The sequence below is a fragment of the Salvelinus fontinalis genome, chromosome 3 (assembly GCF_029448725.1).
Source record: "Salvelinus fontinalis isolate EN_2023a chromosome 3, ASM2944872v1, whole genome shotgun sequence".
Classification (NCBI taxonomy): Eukaryota; Metazoa; Chordata; class Actinopteri; order Salmoniformes; family Salmonidae; genus Salvelinus; species Salvelinus fontinalis.
The window spans coordinates 63,565,685-63,585,185 of NC_074667.1; the positions used below are offsets into that span (position 1 = coordinate 63,565,685).

Here is a 19,501-nt window from a genome sequence, read left to right on the forward strand (position 1 = left end):
CCCAAAGAGAAGCAACATGTTTTAAAACGTTGATTTATTTAAAACAGATGTTTGTTTTCCACATCCATGTTGAGTTATTTTTCCTCAACAAGAGACCGACAAGACAGTTCGGATTACGCCCCAAATGACACCCTATTTACTACATTGTGCAATACTTTAATCCCAAGCCCTATGGGACCTACTCTAACGTAGTGCACTATATAGGGAATAGGGCCCCACTCTAAAGTAGTGCACTATATAGGGAATAGGGCCCCGCTCTAACGTAGTGCACTATATAGGGAATAGGGCCCCGCTCTAAAGTAGTGCACTATATAGGGAATAGGGCCCCACTCTAACGTAGTGCACTATATAGGGAATAGGGCCCCGCTCTAAAGTAGTGCACTATATAGGGAATAGGGCCCCGCTCTAACATAGTGCACTATATAGGGAATAGGGCCCCGCTCTAACGTAGTGCACTATATAGGGAATAGGGCCCCGCTCTAAAGTAGTGCACTATATAGGGAATAGGGCCCCGCTCTAAAGTAGTGCACTATATAGGGAATAGGGCCCCGCTCTAACGTAGTGCACTATATAAGGAATAGGGCCCCGCTCTAAAGTAGTGCACTATATAGGGAATAGGGCCCCGCTCTAACGTAGTGCACTATATAGGGAATAGGGTGCCATTTGGAACACAACCTTGGTCCAGTTGATCATTGGCCCTTCTTTAGGAAGAGTCAAAATTCAAAATAGAGCTGCAACAATTAGAGGCCCCCTTCCTCTTGTTAAAATCTACAATAAAACAAACTGGTCAAAAACTGACAAGAGGTAAAACCGAGGGATGGTATAAGATCACATTCAAATGCTGCACTTGAAGATTTCAGCCGTAGAAACAGTCAAAAGCAAGTGTGAAGAATTGACATTAAAATCACTGACGCTACACTTCCACTTGCATTGTGACCACTCAAATTATACAGCTTCAAAATAACAAGACAGCTCCTTTTATTAGCAATTCAATGCATCTCATTTAACAACAGCAATACCTCCCAACATTATCAAGAGGAGTAGAGAAGACCGATAGTGATGGCTGATTGGATATTTACAGTACAGGGCAGGTGAGGAGCTGGTGGGTAACTAACATTGACAGTCTGACATAGACCGACCGTAACACACATCTTGGAGTTCAGTTGTGTGTGTTTGTACCACAGTTCAACACAATGCAATCAGACGGCATCAACTTCAATCCATGAAACACTGACAACCCGTTTCACTCTCCTAGCTTGTCATCAACAGAACTGGCTCAGAACAAACTGTTCCCAGCACCAAAACAAACCGCTTAAAAACGTTAAGAAGATACATCTCAAACATTTCGGATTCAATGAACCCCTGTAATAAATAGTTTGAGAAGGGAAAGGGGGATACCTAGTCAGTTGTACAACTGAATGCATTCAACTGAAATGTGTCTTCTGCATTTAACCCCTCTGAATCAGAGAGGTGCGGGGGGCTGCCATAATCGACATCCACGTCTTCGGCGCCCGGGGAACAGTGGGTTAACTGCCTTGTTCAGGGGCAGAACGACAGATTTTTACCTTGTCATCTCGGGGGTTCGATCAAGCAACCTTTCGGTTACTGGCCCAACGCTCTAACCACTAGGCTACCTTCCGCCCCATGTTTGATTCCTCATTGTAGTTTTTCAATACAAATCAATAAAGCCTTTTTCTATTTGAAAGCTTCAAATCAAAAGCATTACCACAGTGGGATTATTAAGGAATTAATGCACTTCCTGTTTGTGAGATTTACAGGAAGTATACTGGTCAGACACAAAGTTGGTATCGTCATGGTTACAATACTGTCCAAACAGACAATCAAAGGCAACCTTTTCAACAAAGAGTAGCTAGAAGTTACCCCTAACCACAGATACAGGGTCAGATTTTATTTGCATTCCCCTAATGGTTAAGGTTAGGATTAGGAGTAGGTTACTTGATTCTAGATCTGTGGTTAAGGACAACTTCAGCCTCAAACGTCAAGCTTCACCTTCCTTCAAACAAAATGGCCAATACAGTGGTCCCTCTGCAACAGTGAATAACCTACAATAGAAATAGAATGGCTCGGTCCTCAGTCTTTCACCTGTTGGGATTTTCCTGTTTCGTTGTTTTAACGATCCAGTTCCCTCTTTATGATGTTTCGCCCACATCCTGCAATTCTCCTCCCCCTTTTGAAGGGTCCAGTTCCATGGTCCCTCCTACTTATGTTTACATCAACACTCTAGGTCAGAGGTTACTATAAATAGTGATTTGGACCTTGGTTGATATTTTCTGTTTTACGAGGGAGCTCGCGGTCAGGTCAGCGTTGATATCTGTATCTGGGGTGTAAAGATGTGTAAAAACGGGAGTGTCCAGCACCCCCATAATTCAAACCTTCGTTGTAGGATGACGTTGCTATTGCATTTCTAGCCATTAGTCAACGTTATGATTCAGCGTGACTAAGCTGGTCCTAGATCATTGTCCCAACAGGCCGTTGGTTCCAGTCAAGGTCATGATTTGTGGTTGATCATCTGATCCTAGATCAGTGCCTCTTAACAAATAGAGCACCAGTCAAGCCTACAACTAAGAGGGTGAAAGGTTGATCCTAGAGCTGTGCATACCAGGCTATGAACACCAGTTACTGAGAGCATCTCCACTCATCCTAGATCAGTAACCCCCCCCACACCCAAGGCCTCAGGTCAAGAAAGATTCAGAGTCTAAACGGATCCTGGATCAGGCCAGAAGAGCCTCCCCCTCCTCCACCCAGAGCAGGTCCAGGGCCTCAGCCTGCCTCTGTTCTCGCTGGTGGATCCTGCGGAGGCGGAGGATGTACAGCAGAATGGCCAGCAGGACAACCAGGATACAGGCAAAAAACAGGTAATGGTTGTAGACGAAGGAGGAACGCAGCCAGTTGGAGTGGCCCTGTTTAAACGACTCTGCCTGGAGGTCCCTGTTTGAGAGGAGAGATGGATTAATAACAGACAGACACACAGACAGACACACACAAGAAGTGCCTACTGACCTGAGAGGCAGGAAGCGTGTCTTAAACAGGATGGCTCCCAGGGTCCACTGCACCTCCTTGTCATAGACCAGCTGAGCAGTCTTCAGGCTGGGGTAGTCCTTAGGGAACCTGAAGCCTGAGTGGAGCACCTGGAACATCCAGGCTGACTTAAAACACTGGTACCTGGACAGGGAGAGAGGTGGTTGATGAGGTGAGGTATGCTGAGTATGCACAATATGCATTCCATTTTTATTAGATAGGCATTTCCAGACAGATAGTAATAGATGAATATCTATTAGACATATGGAGTACAGCGGTAGAGCGGGTAACTGGGTTTACAGATGGTAATAGATGAATATCTAGTAGACATATGGAGTACAGCGGTAGAGAGGGTAACTGGGTTTACAGATGGTAATAGATGAATATCTAGTAGACATATGGAGTACAGCGGTAGAGAGGGTAACTGGGTTTACAGATGGTAATAGATGAATATCTAGTAGACATATGGAGTACAGCGGTAGAGAGGGTAACTGGGTTTACAGATGGTAATAGATGAATATCTAGTAGACATATGGAGTACAGCGGTAGAGAGGGTAACTGGGTTTACAGATGGACGTAGATGAATATCTAGTAGACATATGGAGTACAGCGGTAGAGAGGGTAACTGGGTTTACAGATGGTAATAGATGAATATCTAGTAGACATATGGAGTACAGCGGTAGAGAGGGTAACTGGGTTTACAGATGGTAATAGATGAATATCTAGTAGACATATGGAGTACAGCGGTAGAGAGGGTAACTGGGTTTACAGATGGTAATAGATGAATAACTAGTAGACATATGGAGTACAGCGGTAGAGAGGGTAACTGGGTTTACAGATGGTAATAGATGAATATCTAGTAGACATATGGAGTACAGCGGTAGAGAGGGTAACTGGGTTTACAGATGGTAATAGATGAATATCTAGTAGACATATGGAGTACAGCGGTAGAGAGGGTAACTGGGTTTACAGATGGTAATAGATGAATATCTAGTAGACATATGGAGTACAGCGGTAGAGAGGGTAACTGGGTTTACAGATGGTAATAGATGAATATCTAGTAGACATATGGAGTACAGCGGTAGAGAGGGTAACTGGGTTTACAGATGGTAATAGATGAATATCTAGTAGACATATGGAGTACAGCGGTAGAGCGGGTAACTGGGTTTACAGATGGTAATAGATGAATATCTAGTAGACATATGGAGTACAGCGGTAGAGAGGGTAACTGGGTTTACAGATGGTAATAGATGAATATCTAGTAGACATATGGAGTACAGCGGTAGAGAGGGTAACTGGGTTTACAGATGGTAATAGATGAATATCTAGTAGACATATGGAGTACAGCGGTAGAGCGGGTAACTGGGTTTACAGATGGTAATAGATGAATAACTAGTAGACATATGGAGTACAGCGGTAGAGAGGGTAACTGGGTTTACAGATGGTAATAGATGAATATCTAGTAGACATATGGAGTACAGCGGTAGAGCGGGTAACTGGGTTTACAGATGGTAATAGATGAATATCTAGTAGACATATGGAGTACAGCGGTAGAGAGGGTAACTGGGTTTACAGATGGTAATAGATGAATATCTAGTAGACATATGGAGTACAGCGGTAGAGAGGGTAACTGGGTTTACAGATGGTAATAGATGAATATCTAGTAGACATATGGAGTACAGCGGTAGAGAGGGTAACTGGGTTTACAGATGGTAATAGATGAATATCTAGTAGACATATGGAGTACAGCGGTAGAGAGGGTAACTGGGTTTACAGATGGTAATAGATGAATATCTAGTAGACATATGGAGTACAGCGGTAGAGCGGGTAACTGGGTTTACAGATGGTAATAGATGAATATCTAGTAGACATATGGAGTACAGCGGTAGAGAGGGTAACTGGGTTTACAGATGGTAATAGATGAATATCTAGTAGACATATGGAGTACAGCGGTAGAGCGGGTAACTGGGTTTACAGATGGTAATAGATGAATAACTAGTAGACATATGGAGTACAGCGGTAGAGAGGGTAACTGGGTTTACAGATGGTAATAGATGAATATCTAGTAGACATATGGAGTACAGCGGTAGAGCGGGTAACTGGGTTTACAGATGGTAATAGATGAATATCTAGTAGACATATGGAGTACAGCGGTAGAGAGGGTAACTGGGTTTACAGATGGTAATAGATGAATATCTAGTAGACATATGGAGTACAGCGGTAGAGAGGGTAACTGGGTTTACAGATGGTAATAGATGAATATCTAGTAGACATATGGAGTACAGCGGTAGAGAGGGTAACTGGGTTTACAGATGGTAATAGATGAATATCTAGTAGACATATGGAGTACAGCGGTAGAGAGGGTAACTGGGTTTACAGATGGTAATAGATGAATAACTAGTAGACATATGGAGTACAGCGGTAGAGCGGGTAACTGGGTTTACAGATGGACGTAGATGAATATCTAGTAGACATATGGAGTACAGCGGTAGAGAGGGTAACTGGGTTTACAGATGGTAATAGATGAATAACTAGTAGACATATGGAGTACAGCGGTAGAGCGGGTAACTGGGTTTACAGATGGTAATAGATTAATATCTAGTAGACATATGGAGTACAGCGGTAGAGCGGGTAACTGGGTTTACAGATGGTAATAGATGAATATCTAGTAGACATATGGAGTACAGCGGTAGAGAGGGTAACTGGGTTTACAGATGGTAATAGATGAATATCTAGTAGACATATGGAGTACAGCGGTAGAGAGGGTAACTGGGTTTACAGATGGTAATAGATGAATAACTAGTAGACATATGGAGTACAGCGGTAGAGAGGGTAACTGGGTTTACAGATGGTAATAGATGAATATCTAGTAGACATATGGAGTACAGCGGTAGAGAGGGTAACTGGGTTTACAGATGGTAATAGATGAATATCTAGTAGACATATGGAGTACAGCGGTAGAGCGGGTAACTGGGTTTACAGATGGTAATAGATGAATATCTAGTAGACATATGGAGTACAGCGGTAGAGCGGGTAACTGGGTTTACAGATGGTAATAGATGAATATCTAGTAGACATATGGAGTACAGCGGTAGAGAGGGTAACTGGGTTTACAGATGGTAATAGATGAATATCTAGTAGACATATGGAGTACAGCGGTAGAGAGGGTAACTGGGTTTACAGATGGTAATAGATGAATAACTAGTAGACATATGGAGTACAGCGGTAGAGAGGGTAACTGGGTTTACAGATGGTAATAGATGAATATCTAGTAGACATATGGAGTACAGCGGTAGAGAGGGTAACTGGGTTTACAGATGGTAATAGATGAATATCTAGTAGACATATGGAGTACAGCGGTAGAGAGGGTAACTGCGTTGAAGGGTTTCTTACTTCAGTCTGGAGGAGTCCGCTTGTTTAGAGAACAGCTTGCTGTCTAGACGCTTGGTGAGGGTTGACCACTTGGTGGCACAATAGTCCTGCAGACAGACAGACAGGGGAGAACGGAGTTACCTCCTGGAAAGATCTCTTGGCGATATAAGAGCTTAAAAGACAGCCTGTTCCCAGATCTGTTTGTGCTATCGTTCCAACTCCTCATCATGCCAAACCTGACAAGGAGTGGCGTGACGACACAAACAGACTGGTACAAGGCTAACTTGAAGAGAATGACAAACAAGTCATTTTCTTTCCTTTCACGAAACCAATATTTTCCCTTAGATTTCTTTGCACAGAAAGGCATCTTCCAAGGATTTTTGTTGTTGTTGTTGAAACCAGACTTTTTAAAAATCGGGAACAAGAGAGCTAGGTGAGGAGAAGCCTAACCTGCCTAGGTAATGACAGAGGAAACCCAGGTCTAGAATATCTGATCATGATAAGTTCTAGAATGATGAGCTGTGGTTACCGTGGCAGCCTTGGAGTACTTGGCGCTGTCATACGGTCCCCCCATCCTCAGTACATCCTCGGTGCAGTAGAAGAACTCAGAGAAGCCATAGAACTCTGAGTTGCTGTAGTCGATGGGGGCCTGGTACACCCCCCTGGGGGATCCCATGGTGCCGTTGTGGAGACCCAGGAAAGGCCTGACTGCCCCCTGACACCGCGCCCAGTCCCCCTGCCCTCTCAGGTGGACCGCACGGCCGTCCCGACGCACCACGTCTGATAGGCCGACAGGGAGGCATGGGTCTGCAAGGGGCGTGGCTTCCATCATGCCTGTCTGATCGCCTGTCAGTCTGGAGGACAACCAGAAAGTGACACGAAGGAAGGGATAGTCAGTCGATCAATCAATCATTGAGTTCTAACACAAGGTGTTGAGATGAAATTGGAGGATGGTGAGGAATTTAAGAATGTGACCCTCTGTTTATGCAAGTGTGAATGTGTCTGTATGTGTGTGTGCCTTTGTGTATGTATGTATGTATGTATGTACGTACGGTGCCTTTGTTGAGTATTCAGACCCCTTGACTTTTTCCACATTTTGTTGCATTACAGCCTTATTATAAAAATAAAAAAAAATTTATCCTCAGCAATCTACACACAATACCCCATAATGACAAAGTGAAAACAGGTTTTTAGAAATGTTTGCAAATGTATTAAAAATAAAAAACAGAAATACCTTATTCATATAAAAGTATTCAGACCCTTTGCTATGAGACTCGAAATTGAGCTCAGGTGCATCCTGTTTCCATTTCTACAACTTGATTGGAGTCCACCTGTTGTAAATTAAATTGATTGGACATGATTTGGAAAGGCACACACCTGTCTATATAAGGTCCCACAGTTGACAGTGCATGTCAGAGCAAAAACCAAGCCATGAGGTCGAAGGAATTGCCCGCAGAGCTCCGAGAAAGGATTGTGTCGAGGCACAGATCTGAGGAAGGGCACCAAAAAAATGTCTGCAGCATTGAAGGTCCCCAAAAACACAGTGGCTTCCATCATTCTTAAAATGGAAGAAATTTGGAAACACCAAGACTCTTCCTAGAACTGGCCGCCCGGCCAAACTGAGCAATCGGGGGAGAAAGGCCTTGGTCAGGGAGGTGACCAAGAACTCTTGAGTTCCTCTCTGGAAATGGGAGAACCTTCCAGAAGGACAACCATCTCTGCAGTACTCCACCAATCAGACCTTAATGGCAGACTGGCCAGATGGAAGCCACTCCTCAGTAAAAAGGCACATGACAGCCTGCTTGGAGTTTGCCAAAAGGCACCTAAAGGATTCTCAGACCATGAGAAACAAGATTCTCTGGTCTGATGAAACCAAGATTGAACTCTTTGGCCTGAATGCCAAGGTCACATCTGGAGGAAACCTGGCACCATCCCTACGGTGAAGCATGGTGGTGGCAGCATCATGTTGTGGGGATGTTTTCCAGTGGTCTAAGACACTGCATCTCAGTGAAAGAGGAGTCACTGCAGCACCTGGTTCAAATCCAGGCTGCATCATATCCAGCCGTGATTGGGAGTCCCACAGGGCGGCGCACAATTGGCCCAGCGTCGGCCGGGGTAGGCCATCATTGTAAATAAGAATTTGTTCTTAACTGACTTGCTGAGTTAAATAACTGCTAAATAACAGTAAAAACGACCCTAAGCACACAACCAAGACAACGCGGGAGTGGCTTCAGGACAAGTCTCTGAATGTCCTTGAGTGGCCCGGACTTGAACCTGATCGAACATCTCTGGAGAGACCTGAAAATAGCTGCGCAACAATGCTCCCCATCCAACCTGACAGAGGTTGAGAGGATCTGCAGAGAAGAATGAGAGAAACTCCCAAAATACAAATGTGCCAAGCTTGTAAAGACATACCCAAGAAGACTCAAGGCTGTAACAAAGTACTGAGTAAAGGGTCTGAATACTTATGTAAATGTCATATGTTTTTTGTTTTTTTACAGTGGTGGAAAAAGTACCCAATTGTCATACTTGAGTAGAAGTAAAGATAACTTAATAGAAAATAATAGAATGAATCAATAATAGAAAATGAACCAAATCAACAAGTTGAGTCAACCAGTAAAATACTACTTGAGTAAAAGTCTAAAAATATTTGGTTTTAAATATACTTAAGTATCAAAAGTAAAAACATAAATCATTTCACATTCCTTATATTACGCATACCAGACGAGCACCATTTTCTTTTTTTAAGGATAGCCAGGGGCACACTCCAACACTCAGACATCATTTACAGATAGCCAGGGGCACACTCCAACACTCAGACATCATTTACAGATAGCCAGAGGCACACTCCAACACTCAGACATCATTTACAAACAAAGCATGTGTTTAGTGAGTCCGTCAGATCAGAGGCAGTAGGGAGGACCAGGGATGTTCTCTTGATAAGTGTGTGAATTGGACTATTTTCTAAATGTAATGAGTACTTTTGGGTGTCAGGGAAAATGTTTGGAGTAAAAAGTACATTATTTTCTTTAGAAATGTAGTGAAATAAAAGTGAAAGTAGATAAAAATATAAAAGTAAAGTACAGACACCCCAAAAAACTACTTAAGTAGTACTTTAAAGTACCATTACTTAAGTACTTTACGCCACTGATTTTTTATAACGGGGTATTGTGTGTAGATTGATGAAGAAAAAAAGTCAAGGGGTCTAAATAGGCACTGTATGTATGTATGTATGTATGTATGCATGTATGCATGTATGCATGTATGCATGTATGCATGTATATGTATGTATATGTATGTATGTATGTATGTATATGTATATGTATGTATGTATGTATGCATGCATGTATGTATGTATGTATATGTATGTATATGTATGTATGCATGTATGTATGCGTGTATGTGTGAGTGTGTGTGTGTGTGTGTGTGTGTGTGTGTGTGTGTGTGTGTGTGTGTGTGTGTGTGTGTGTGTGTGTGTGTGTGTGTGTGTGTGTCTCGCTCTCTCTGCGTCCGTGTGTGTGTCCCCCTGCCGGTCCTACCTGTTCTTGGTGATGGTGGAGTTGACCAGCTGGTCTTCGTAGCGTTGTCGAGCCATGTTCCCCCCGAAGCCCAGGAAGGTGGTGACATATACACGATAGACGTGCTGCGTGTGCTCTGAATCACAGCCCAGGTTAAACTCTGCCAGCAGGCTCTTACCAGACTCCTCCTGTAGAGGGAGACAGAGAACCACATACATGACTTCAACCATAACATCCTGCTCTGGGGTGAAGTTTCCCCTGGGTACCCATCTAAAGTCAGCTTCCCAATTCTAACCATAACCCTTAGTGCGGAAAATGCTAAACTGGCCCAAGATCAGTAGCAACTTCACCCTACTCCTTGAATAAAAGCTTTGTAAAGATCTTGGCGTTCAATTATTTGCGATAAAAGGGAGATTCATAAAGGCACCAAATGGAAGAAAACGCACGGAAACAGGGAAGGACTACCTGAATGTGTCCAATAAGAAATGCTCATGTTCTTTTTTCCGTTACAAAACGTTTCGCTACGGTGTGCCCTAATGAATACGACCCTGGTGTGGCGAATCAGGACGCAGACATTATCTCCAATACATGGTGTGGTTTACTAAACCCTAACATCAGGCCTACCAGTATACACAACAGCCAGTCATACCACACAAATAGAATGAGAATGATAGCTCTCAGGTGGATCCTTCCTTACCTGTTCAGGTGAACTGAAGTGGACCGCGCTAGGCACCTCATAGGCGATCTGCAGCGAGGCTCCGCCCATGTCCATGATGCCCACTGTACGCCGCCGGCTAATTGGGTGATGGTTCTGTGACCCTGTAGTGACCTCCACCATTGCATCATCTTCTAGGAAAATTGAGTGTCAGGTCAACGATGGGTAACCGGTCAAATGTAGGTACGTACGTAAAAGGTATGAATGATCAACTTACATTTTTTACCCAGTCGGTTCAAAAGGACAATGCATGTCCATATACACAAACCCCGGCATCACACTTTGGCAAACACGCAATCAGATGCTGTCGAATCTGGTTCATCATCATAATTAGCTAGTCGGATTCAGTCTTTCACGATTATCATGTCACACTGCGCAATGTTACCAAATAAAAATCTTTATCATCCTGGCCAGATTTTACAACTTGCTTCAGTTCTGTATTTGATCTGCGCATGTGAGTGGAGTTAGTAAAAACTGAAAGGGAGAACCGGGACGAAAGTAACACAGTTTTTTCCCTAATTAGTCAGAGATCGATAGAGCTAGAGACACCATATTTTACGACACACAACTTATACATGTCCTCTACCATTAGCAACTGTAATAGCACTTCTAGGGTAAATTAGTTTAAATGAAATAGACAGAGAACACAGAACTACGGCAACGTTACTTTTGTACCTGCCAACAGGGAGGGAGTAACACAGCTTTGGGACGGAAATAACAGTTGGTGAGAAGTGCACAATATCTACAGTATCTCCATGTTCCTAGTTTGTAATGCTCGTTACTTTCAACAAATGTACCGTCAGCCATCATTTCATGTTTGTGTCGATTTGAATAATTAATGCTATTAGGTTCGTAATTTATGAAAATTAACCAACCACAATATTAAAAATGGGACTAAAATGGATCACATAATAGCTATATTAACCATCATTTTCTCATCTCACTTTAATGGTACGTAGTGGGAGTTGTTGTTCACAATAATCAGTGACTATTCATGATTAGCTCTACCAATCAGGTGCGCTGCAGCTGTCCTTGTCATGCGCGCTTCTCGTGTCTTGATAGAATAAACGACTTCATTCTCTTCACAAACGGCAAAATCCTCATGCTCATCACATTTTCATGGCTTGACAGAAGGTAACTGACCACCAGAATATATATAAGATATATATTTTTAACCATTAACCTGCCAAAAAAAGTTTGTGAAAAGCTGATCTGTCAAGTCAATTGATTAAGGCAGAATTGTAATGATGTCATATCATTTTCAAACATTCCGTCACGTGTTAATGTTTGGCTGACATTATAAGAGCAATATGAACTAGAGGGAGATGAGACAATGGCCTGTGCTTAGAAGTTGAGTTTATTTTATTCCAGGTCATCAGTTTACATTGTGTTACTTTCGTCCCACCCTTCTTTCCTGTAACTTCTCCCAGGCTAATACCCAAGACTAGCTAGCATGATACTTGGAACCTATGCTGTCATTTAATCACTAGATTGGTGAAGAAAACTAAGTATGTTTGGAACCTTAAAACCCCTAAACAACTCCACAGCCGGAAAACACTTCCGGGTCGCTATTTTTTAACGTCACTCAAAACCACGTTTTGTTAATAACTTGGCGACACAGGTTCAGACTGGGCTGGTTTTTTGCAGGGAGCTCATCCTCTGCATTGGGAACGTGCTGACTTCACTACGTCGTTCTAGCTTCTGTATTATCTGAGCAAATGGGTGCGTTACTTTCGCCCTGGCTCTCCCCCTATGCATCTTAGAAATACTTTTCACATACAAACTTTATTTGTCCGAACTCAGAATCATATAGGCTTCCCCAAAATAACATGGTCGCTGTGGTAGAATGTTTATTTTGATTGATAAATGCTGAAAATGGCCATCAGGTAGCCTGATTTCAGATGTGTCCATGTAAACAGGATTATCAGGAAAAACGTTCTTCTTGCAGCGCATGTAGGCTAAACATTTATATCAAACTATTATATTAATCTGAACATTCACAATAAACGTATTGTGTGCATACTCAGTGCCGGCCGTGTTCCTATTGGTCAGTCACCGGGATCGGCTCGTAACACCAGCCACACTATACGATAAAGGCAAATCAATTCTGACACTGCAACAACTTTGTCAGAGCCTACGACCGCACGTGGCGTTACTTACTAGACCCGGTCACACTAAATGAGCCAAGACGGCCGATAATCGTTTACGACCTAAGAATTTGTCCACGACGTGGATATTTTGTTTGGGACGGCAAAATCGTGGCATAACATGGCTAAAATCGTCGTCTGCGAAGGCCTTAACCGAGCCTTGAGACATGGGTATAGCCGCCATGTACGGCATCTAACGCCCTGTAAAATGGTGGCTACCGATATGTTTCAGGCCTACAGCTAAGCCATAACTCTATAGAAAATCCAGCCGCATCCTTTGCAGTGGACATACAAGCGACATCATCAACGAAGCCATAACCTCACACTCACCGTACTCCGCATGGTCAAAGCGTCCCAACACAAAGTTAATACCAATCCATGCATACACACCTGCGGGCAGAAAGGCAGTGTTAACATTAACGCCACAAAGCACACACAGAGGACAGGTGCAGTATATTAGTTCAATTAGACCATTTGGCCTTTTTTCACACCAATATATACACATTCAGCAGACACTTTTATCAAAAGCCACTTAGTCGAGCATGGATACAGTTTATGTATGGGTGGTCCCAGGAGTCGATCAGTGTCTAGGTATAACTGTACCATATTCCCATCAGGCTCACAGCTCTCTGTCTCACCTTCCTGTTTCCCAGAGATCACCTCTGCATGGGAGCTGGAGAACAGGAAGTCAAACTCCACTGGAACATCTCTTACCAGGTCCTCCAGGATAGCAGCCTGCTGACTGGGAGGGGAGTGACATGGGGAGAAATAAACACACTTTTTAAACCGCTGTTAGAGATGTATAAATCAATGCCCTAAACCTCCCACAGATCTCTAGGGGGGAATCCTGTGCTTGACCCCCAGCTGACCCTTGAACCCTGACAAAGTGGAGGTGGAGAGCTGAGGCCTACCTCTCAGGCAGCAGTCTCATGCCAGCAGTACAGAGGATATAGAGAGGAGTCTCCTTGTGTTTCTTCCTGGGGACATGGGTGGCAGCGAAGGAAAGGAGGGGGTGGAGGTAGTCACTGGCCTTGGCTGGGCTCAGCGCCATGGTGGAAATACCTGGAGAGGAAAGGGGAGAAAGGAAGGAGAGAGAAAGAGAGAGAGAAGCGAGAGAGGTTAGTGATAGCTGAGTTGAGGATGAGGTAGTGGCCTTGGCTGGGGTGTAACAGGGCAGATGTACTATTTCTCTGTAAATTCTACTGTTCATTTAGTGGGAACAGAGCAGCTGCTAACTGCTTAGCAATTGAGGTCCTACTCAGTCCCAGTGTGTTCAGGTATCAGGCCAATAGGGGGTAATGGAAAGAATGTTGAGATAAGGAGCAGGTTGAGGACATGTGTACGTGTGGCCTGACAGTAGGGAAAACAGGTAGAAACCCTCCACACTGTGTGACAACAACTAACTTCCTCTGGGGTGCCACGCCCCCACATGGTGAACATGTAGGTAACTCCCAAAATAAAGGAAACACTTGAGTAAATGGGGGACACAAAGTATACCGAAAGCAGGTGCTTCCACCCAAGTGTGGTTCCTGAGTTCATTAAGCAATTAACATCCCATAATGCTTAGGGTCATGTAGAAAAACACCTAGTTGCTCATCATTTTGGCTACTATGGCTAGAATAAGAGGATCTCAGGGACATTGAAAGAGGGGTCCCAAAGGAGCTTAGTGGGTTTAAAGTGTATGTGTTCAGATCTCAACCCAATTGAACACTTACGGGAGATTCTTGGGCTGCACCTGAGACAGCGTTTTCCACCACCATCAACAACATCAAATGAAGGGATTTCTAATGGACGATCCCTCCAGCAGAGTTCCAGACACAGATGGTAGAATCTGTTCTAGCAGTTGTAACGGCTCAACGCCCTACTAAAACACTTTCTGCTGGCGTTTCCTGTATGTTGTCAGTTACCGGTAACTACTGTATCTTAGTTCTCTCTGTACTAGAGGTGAAGAGGTCGAGGGGCATCTGACAGAGTAAAGACGACGTGTTTCTGCTGTGATGTGGCAACGGCAGTGGTGAGGATAACATCCCTTTCTCCTGGTCATTCAAAAGTTATGTTGTTCTCTGCTGTTGTTATTGTAGCCCCGCCCCACCACCCACACTCTTTCCTCACCAGGTTTGATCTTCTTGACCACAGGGTGGCGGTCGTGGTCCCTCATCTGCCTGATGTCCAGCAGGGTGTGGAGGTTTCCATGGTGGGGGGGCCAGTAGTACACATACACCCTGGAGCCGCTGCTGCCGCAGTCCACCACGATCCCGTAGTTTAGAGCTGCGTTGGTGACATCCGTAGCCTCCATGGTCTCCACAGATGAGAGGTATCTAGGGGTGATAGCGGGAGACGGAGAGAGAAACATGTTAGACACCATACACTATGAATGCAGAGTCTGGGTTGACTTAGTAGTAGCACAGTGAAAACACCCTGGTGGTGTGTTTGTTTGTTTGTTTGTGTGTGTGCCTGTTTGTCTCTCGCTCTCTCTGTCATTCTGTCTGTCCGTTCAGCTGACGTCTCACTCACTTGTTGACATGTCCCCTGTGGCGCTGGGGCCCCCAGAGCTCAGTCTGGTAGACCCCCAGGAAAACCAGGGCAGAGCAGGTGAGGAACACCAGGAAGAAGGCCCTTTGCCTGGGCACACAGCCCAGAGACAGCAAGGACACACTGCAGTACCAGGAGGCTGGCAGGCATGAGAAAGTGATCCTGGAGGAGGAGGGGAGGTTTTCATTACTATCATAGATATAACCTAGTACAACATAACGCATGGACACGCGCAGTTATTACATTACTAGTTCTGTATAACATAACACTGTGGTAACATTTCAGACAATCCTAAACATTACACCTCTTCACCTAAACACATGCTGAAGTTCACATCCTGCCATCAGGTCAATACAGCCGTCCAGTTAGTGTGTGTTGCCTCGTGGTCCTTCTGAAGAACAACCAGTTTGTGGTCCAGACGTTGTCCTTTGAGACCACTATTATACCAGTGTGCCGATTCACTTTTTGTTCTATTTTTTGAATCCTCTCTGATCCACCACCTGGGAAGAGTGTTTATGGACACACCACCCCTGGTCCAGCTTTAGACACACCACCCCCGGTCCAGCTCTAGACACACCACCCCCGGTCCAGCTCCAGACACACCACCCCCGGTCCAGCTCCAGACACACCACCCCCGGTCCAGCTCCAGACACACCACCCCCGGTCCAGCTCCAGACACACCACCCCCGGTCCAGCTCTAGATACACCACCCCCGGTCCAGCTCTAGATACACCACCCCCGGTCCAGCTCTAGATACACCACCCCCGGTCCAGCTCTAGATACACCACCCCCGGTCCAGCTCTAGATACACCACCCCCGGTCCAGCTCTAGATACACCACCCCCGGTCCAGCTCTAGATACACCACCCCCGGTCCAGCTCCAGACACACCACCCCCGGTCCAGCTCCAGACACACCACCCCCGGTCCAGCTCCAGACACACCACCCCCGGTCCAGCTCCAGACACACCACCCCCGGTCCAGCTCCAGACACACCACCCCCGGTCCAGCTCCAGACACACCACCCCCGGTCCAGCTCCAGACACACCACCCCCGGTCCAGCTCCAGACACACCACCCCCGGTCCAGCTCCAGACACACCACCCCCGGTCCAGCTCCAGACACACCACCCCCGGTCCAGCTCCAGACACACCACCCCCGGTCCAGCTCCAGACACACCACCCCCGGTCCAGCTCCAGACACACCACCCCCGGTCCAGCTCCAGACACACCAGCCCCGGTCCAGCTCCAGACACACCACCCCCGGTCCAGCTCCGGACTCACCACTCCCGGTCCAGCTCTAGACACACCACCCCTGGTCCAGCTCTAGACACACCACCCCTGGTCCAGCTCTAGACACACCAACCCTGGTCCAGCTCTAGACACACCACCCCTGGTCCAGCTTTAGACACACCACCCCTGGTCCAGCTCTAGACATATCTCTGTATTTCGATGGATGGTTATCCTACGCAGTTAGAGATTCGAGCTAGATTGGCTAATAACACAACCCACAAATAAAAAGTGTGTGTTACCTTGCCATATGTCCAATCAGCAAGACCTAGCAGCAGAGTTAGCTGGCTGTCACCTCCTCATGGTTGGGAACGTACTACGTGGACCCAGGTGTTGCTTTCCCCTGGTGATCTAGAGAGAAGGACATAGAGATTGTCAAGTCGGAAGAAAAGTCAGTCACCACGTATCCCTTCCAGTTAGTTGTGGACATGAAACATAGGTAGCTAGGCCTATCATTTGTAAATTACAGAGGCACCAAGGAACAGCCAACTAGCTAGATGTGTTGAGTTCAAGCGGTGTCAACACGAATAGATACAGTACATGCATGTGCAATAGAAACCCACCCTCCTACCTCTGCCCAGACTGGTCTCATAGACTAAACATAACATAGTAAACGAAAATCCAGGCAACTCAAATTAGTATTATATGTTACGTTTAGTATGGTTACATAAGGAAAGAATTAGAGTGTGGTTGGTCAGGGTGGGCGTAGAACGCGAACTTCTAGCAACCCAAAGGTTGCACGTTCGAATCTCATCACGGACAACTTTAGCCTCTATGAATACGTGAGAGGTAGACTCCTTTCTCGTCGTTAACATGTAGGCTCACTTTTTGTGAACAATCCCATCACAAGTCAGAATGTTGAAAAGATTCATTTGAATGTACATTACCTGATTTATACTTATGTAGAAGGTAATCTGAGGCAAAATATGTACAAAGTAGTGTTATTAACTAGACTTTCAGTACGCTGGTCTGTATATCAGTTAGTATTTTCAATGCAGATGCAATTCGCACGCAACTTGCACAAAATGTCAGCAATGGCCGAGTTTAACCAAAGCACAGACCGAATGTTGTCCCACGCAATCAGCTGGCAAATTTCACAAGCACTTCCAGCTGATTGTGAGGGAATGTGCTTTGGTCTATAATGTTTGGTTAAATTCGGCTATTGTTTACATATGGTGCATCACGTGAAATGTGTCAGGAGATGTAAGATACACATGACAGAACCTACCAGTGCCGCAAAAACTTAGGTAAACAATTGTATTTTATTTAACAATACTTTACTGTGTACATTTGATCCCCACTACTTCCCGGCAAAAGGGCAGCACCGACAACCTGTAAAGTGACCTCAAATACATTTTTTTATCAACATTCTGGCTTGTAGAGACTATGGAGTCTTTTTTACAGTGACTTCTTTCAAACTGATTATCCATGGAGTAACCATGGCAACAGTTTGATGTTTAGGCAACTTTGCAACTACTTTGCATGTTAGCTAACCCTTCCACTTACCATTTAACTTTACGCCTAACCCTAACTTCTAGCCTTGCTAACGTTAGCCACCTAGCTAACGAATTGCAATTCGTAACATATCATACGAATTGGATGATTGGCATCCACACATTAATACATACATACCATATTTTACATCCCCGCCGTGTTACGTCTACCCCTGAGTCCAGGTTGCTCTGCCAACTAGTTCATCTATTATTTAAACAGTGTTTTACGTTATGTAAGATGTATTACTTGCCAGTAAATTGTTAGCTCTACAAGCTAAACTAATCTCATTTCACCCACTGACTGCAATTTAACAAAGAATGAATATGTGGCCTGTGCAGAGAATTTGTATTGACATAGCGATTTGGATTGACTAAAACTAGAACAACAATACTGATAACTAACCGGCTTCCGGTGAATGCTACAGCTGTAGCCAGGTGGCTAGATATAGCCATACACTGTGACATTGTCACCGTTCCATACTCACTTTGATACAAATTAACTCTAGCCGTCACGTCATTCCAGTCGTTTTAATCACGGTGGATCCTACCCCTTAATCACAGATTAACAACAAAAATACATTTTCTTCTAACGAGATTAATCCTCACCCAGGAAAATAAAATAAAAAGCTTTAAATCCATCAGATGACGTAGCTTCCGGTAGCCGACGTGGCCACGTCACAGAACACGTCGCTGTCCAATGTGCTGAATGATGCCCCCGTGTGGTGCGTGCGATTTGTACAATCATGTTTGACCAAGGCATATTGATATTGGTCCGTTTAAAATCTATAGCTGTTATGTATCTTTTGATGTGTATTATTTATCTGCATACATTTACATTCTTGCATCGCTTCCATTGCATGCACTGCATGCACAGTGAGCCTGGCATGCATCATTTCACGCAGTAATTTCACAGTAGACAGAACAGTGACGACCTTCGAAGCCAATGTTGGGGACACATTTTAATATAACTAAACCCTATGCGCAATAAGCGCTGATGCATGTCATTTGAATCAAATGATTGACCTTGGTGGTGATCGGAAACTCACTACAGTAAAACATGTGACTGCTGTGGCTACGAAAATGGAGCTTATAAAAGTGTCACTGCCCCTTTGGTCTATTCCCGCCTTATTTTATGAATAATTACACGGTAAATCAGCCAATCGCTGGGATTCATTCCATATTTCATTAGGATTGACTGGTGAAATACACAATCATGTAACCGTTTCCGGCGTGACTCACTGACAAGCCCTCTCCAGTCCGCCAAGTGCATTATTCCCCTTGCCGACTTTAGCCTCCCCTTGAGCCACAGTGTCGGTCTGGTGGGGCCCGTCATCCGTTGGAGCTACCCTCGACAACCCTCAAGAGATTGGCGGCGAAAGTGTCGACTTTGAGAAGAGGAG

The 19,501-nt window shown here is 44.8% G+C and overlaps 1 protein-coding gene across 5 annotated transcripts; it reads right to left on the minus strand.

Moving 5' to 3' along the window:
• Positions 1-17: 17 nt before the first annotated feature.
• Positions 18-19,421, minus strand: LOC129851328 (ectonucleoside triphosphate diphosphohydrolase 7-like). 5 transcript variants are annotated; one of them, XM_055917792.1, is made up of 13 exons: positions 19,341-19,421; positions 16,851-16,959; positions 15,306-15,485; positions 14,904-15,109; positions 13,703-13,853; positions 13,430-13,533; positions 13,122-13,181; positions 10,627-10,778; positions 9,951-10,117; positions 6,941-7,265; positions 6,433-6,518; positions 3,022-3,183; positions 18-2,949 (listed from the first exon to the last, which is right to left on the minus strand). In XM_055917792.1, the coding sequence occupies exons 2-13, from the start codon at positions 16,856-16,858 to the stop codon at positions 2,733-2,735; spliced, it is 1,818 nt and encodes a 605-aa protein (XP_055773767.1). In that variant the 5' UTR covers positions 16,859-16,959; positions 19,341-19,421; the 3' UTR covers positions 18-2,732. The 5 variants fall into 5 exon arrangements, with proteins under 5 accessions (XP_055773767.1, XP_055773768.1, XP_055773764.1 ...); XM_055917793.1 differs by lacking the exon at positions 19,341-19,421 and adding an exon at positions 18,587-18,767 and having other exon boundaries at positions 10,627-10,775; XM_055917789.1 differs by lacking the exon at positions 19,341-19,421 and adding an exon at positions 18,587-18,767.
• Positions 19,422-19,501: the final 80 nt, after the last annotated feature.

Excerpts from the sequence above, each read along its gene's own strand:
- LOC129851328 (XM_055917792.1), bottom strand. Across the intron at positions 13,854-14,903 it reads GGTCAAGAAGATCAAACCTG|GTATTTCCACCATGGCGCTG; the intron begins GTGAGGAAAGAG and ends TTTCCTCTCCAG. Across the intron at positions 7,266-9,950 it reads TCCACCATCACCAAGAACAG|ACTGACAGGCGATCAGACAG; the intron begins GTAGGACCGGCA and ends GTTGTCCTCCAG.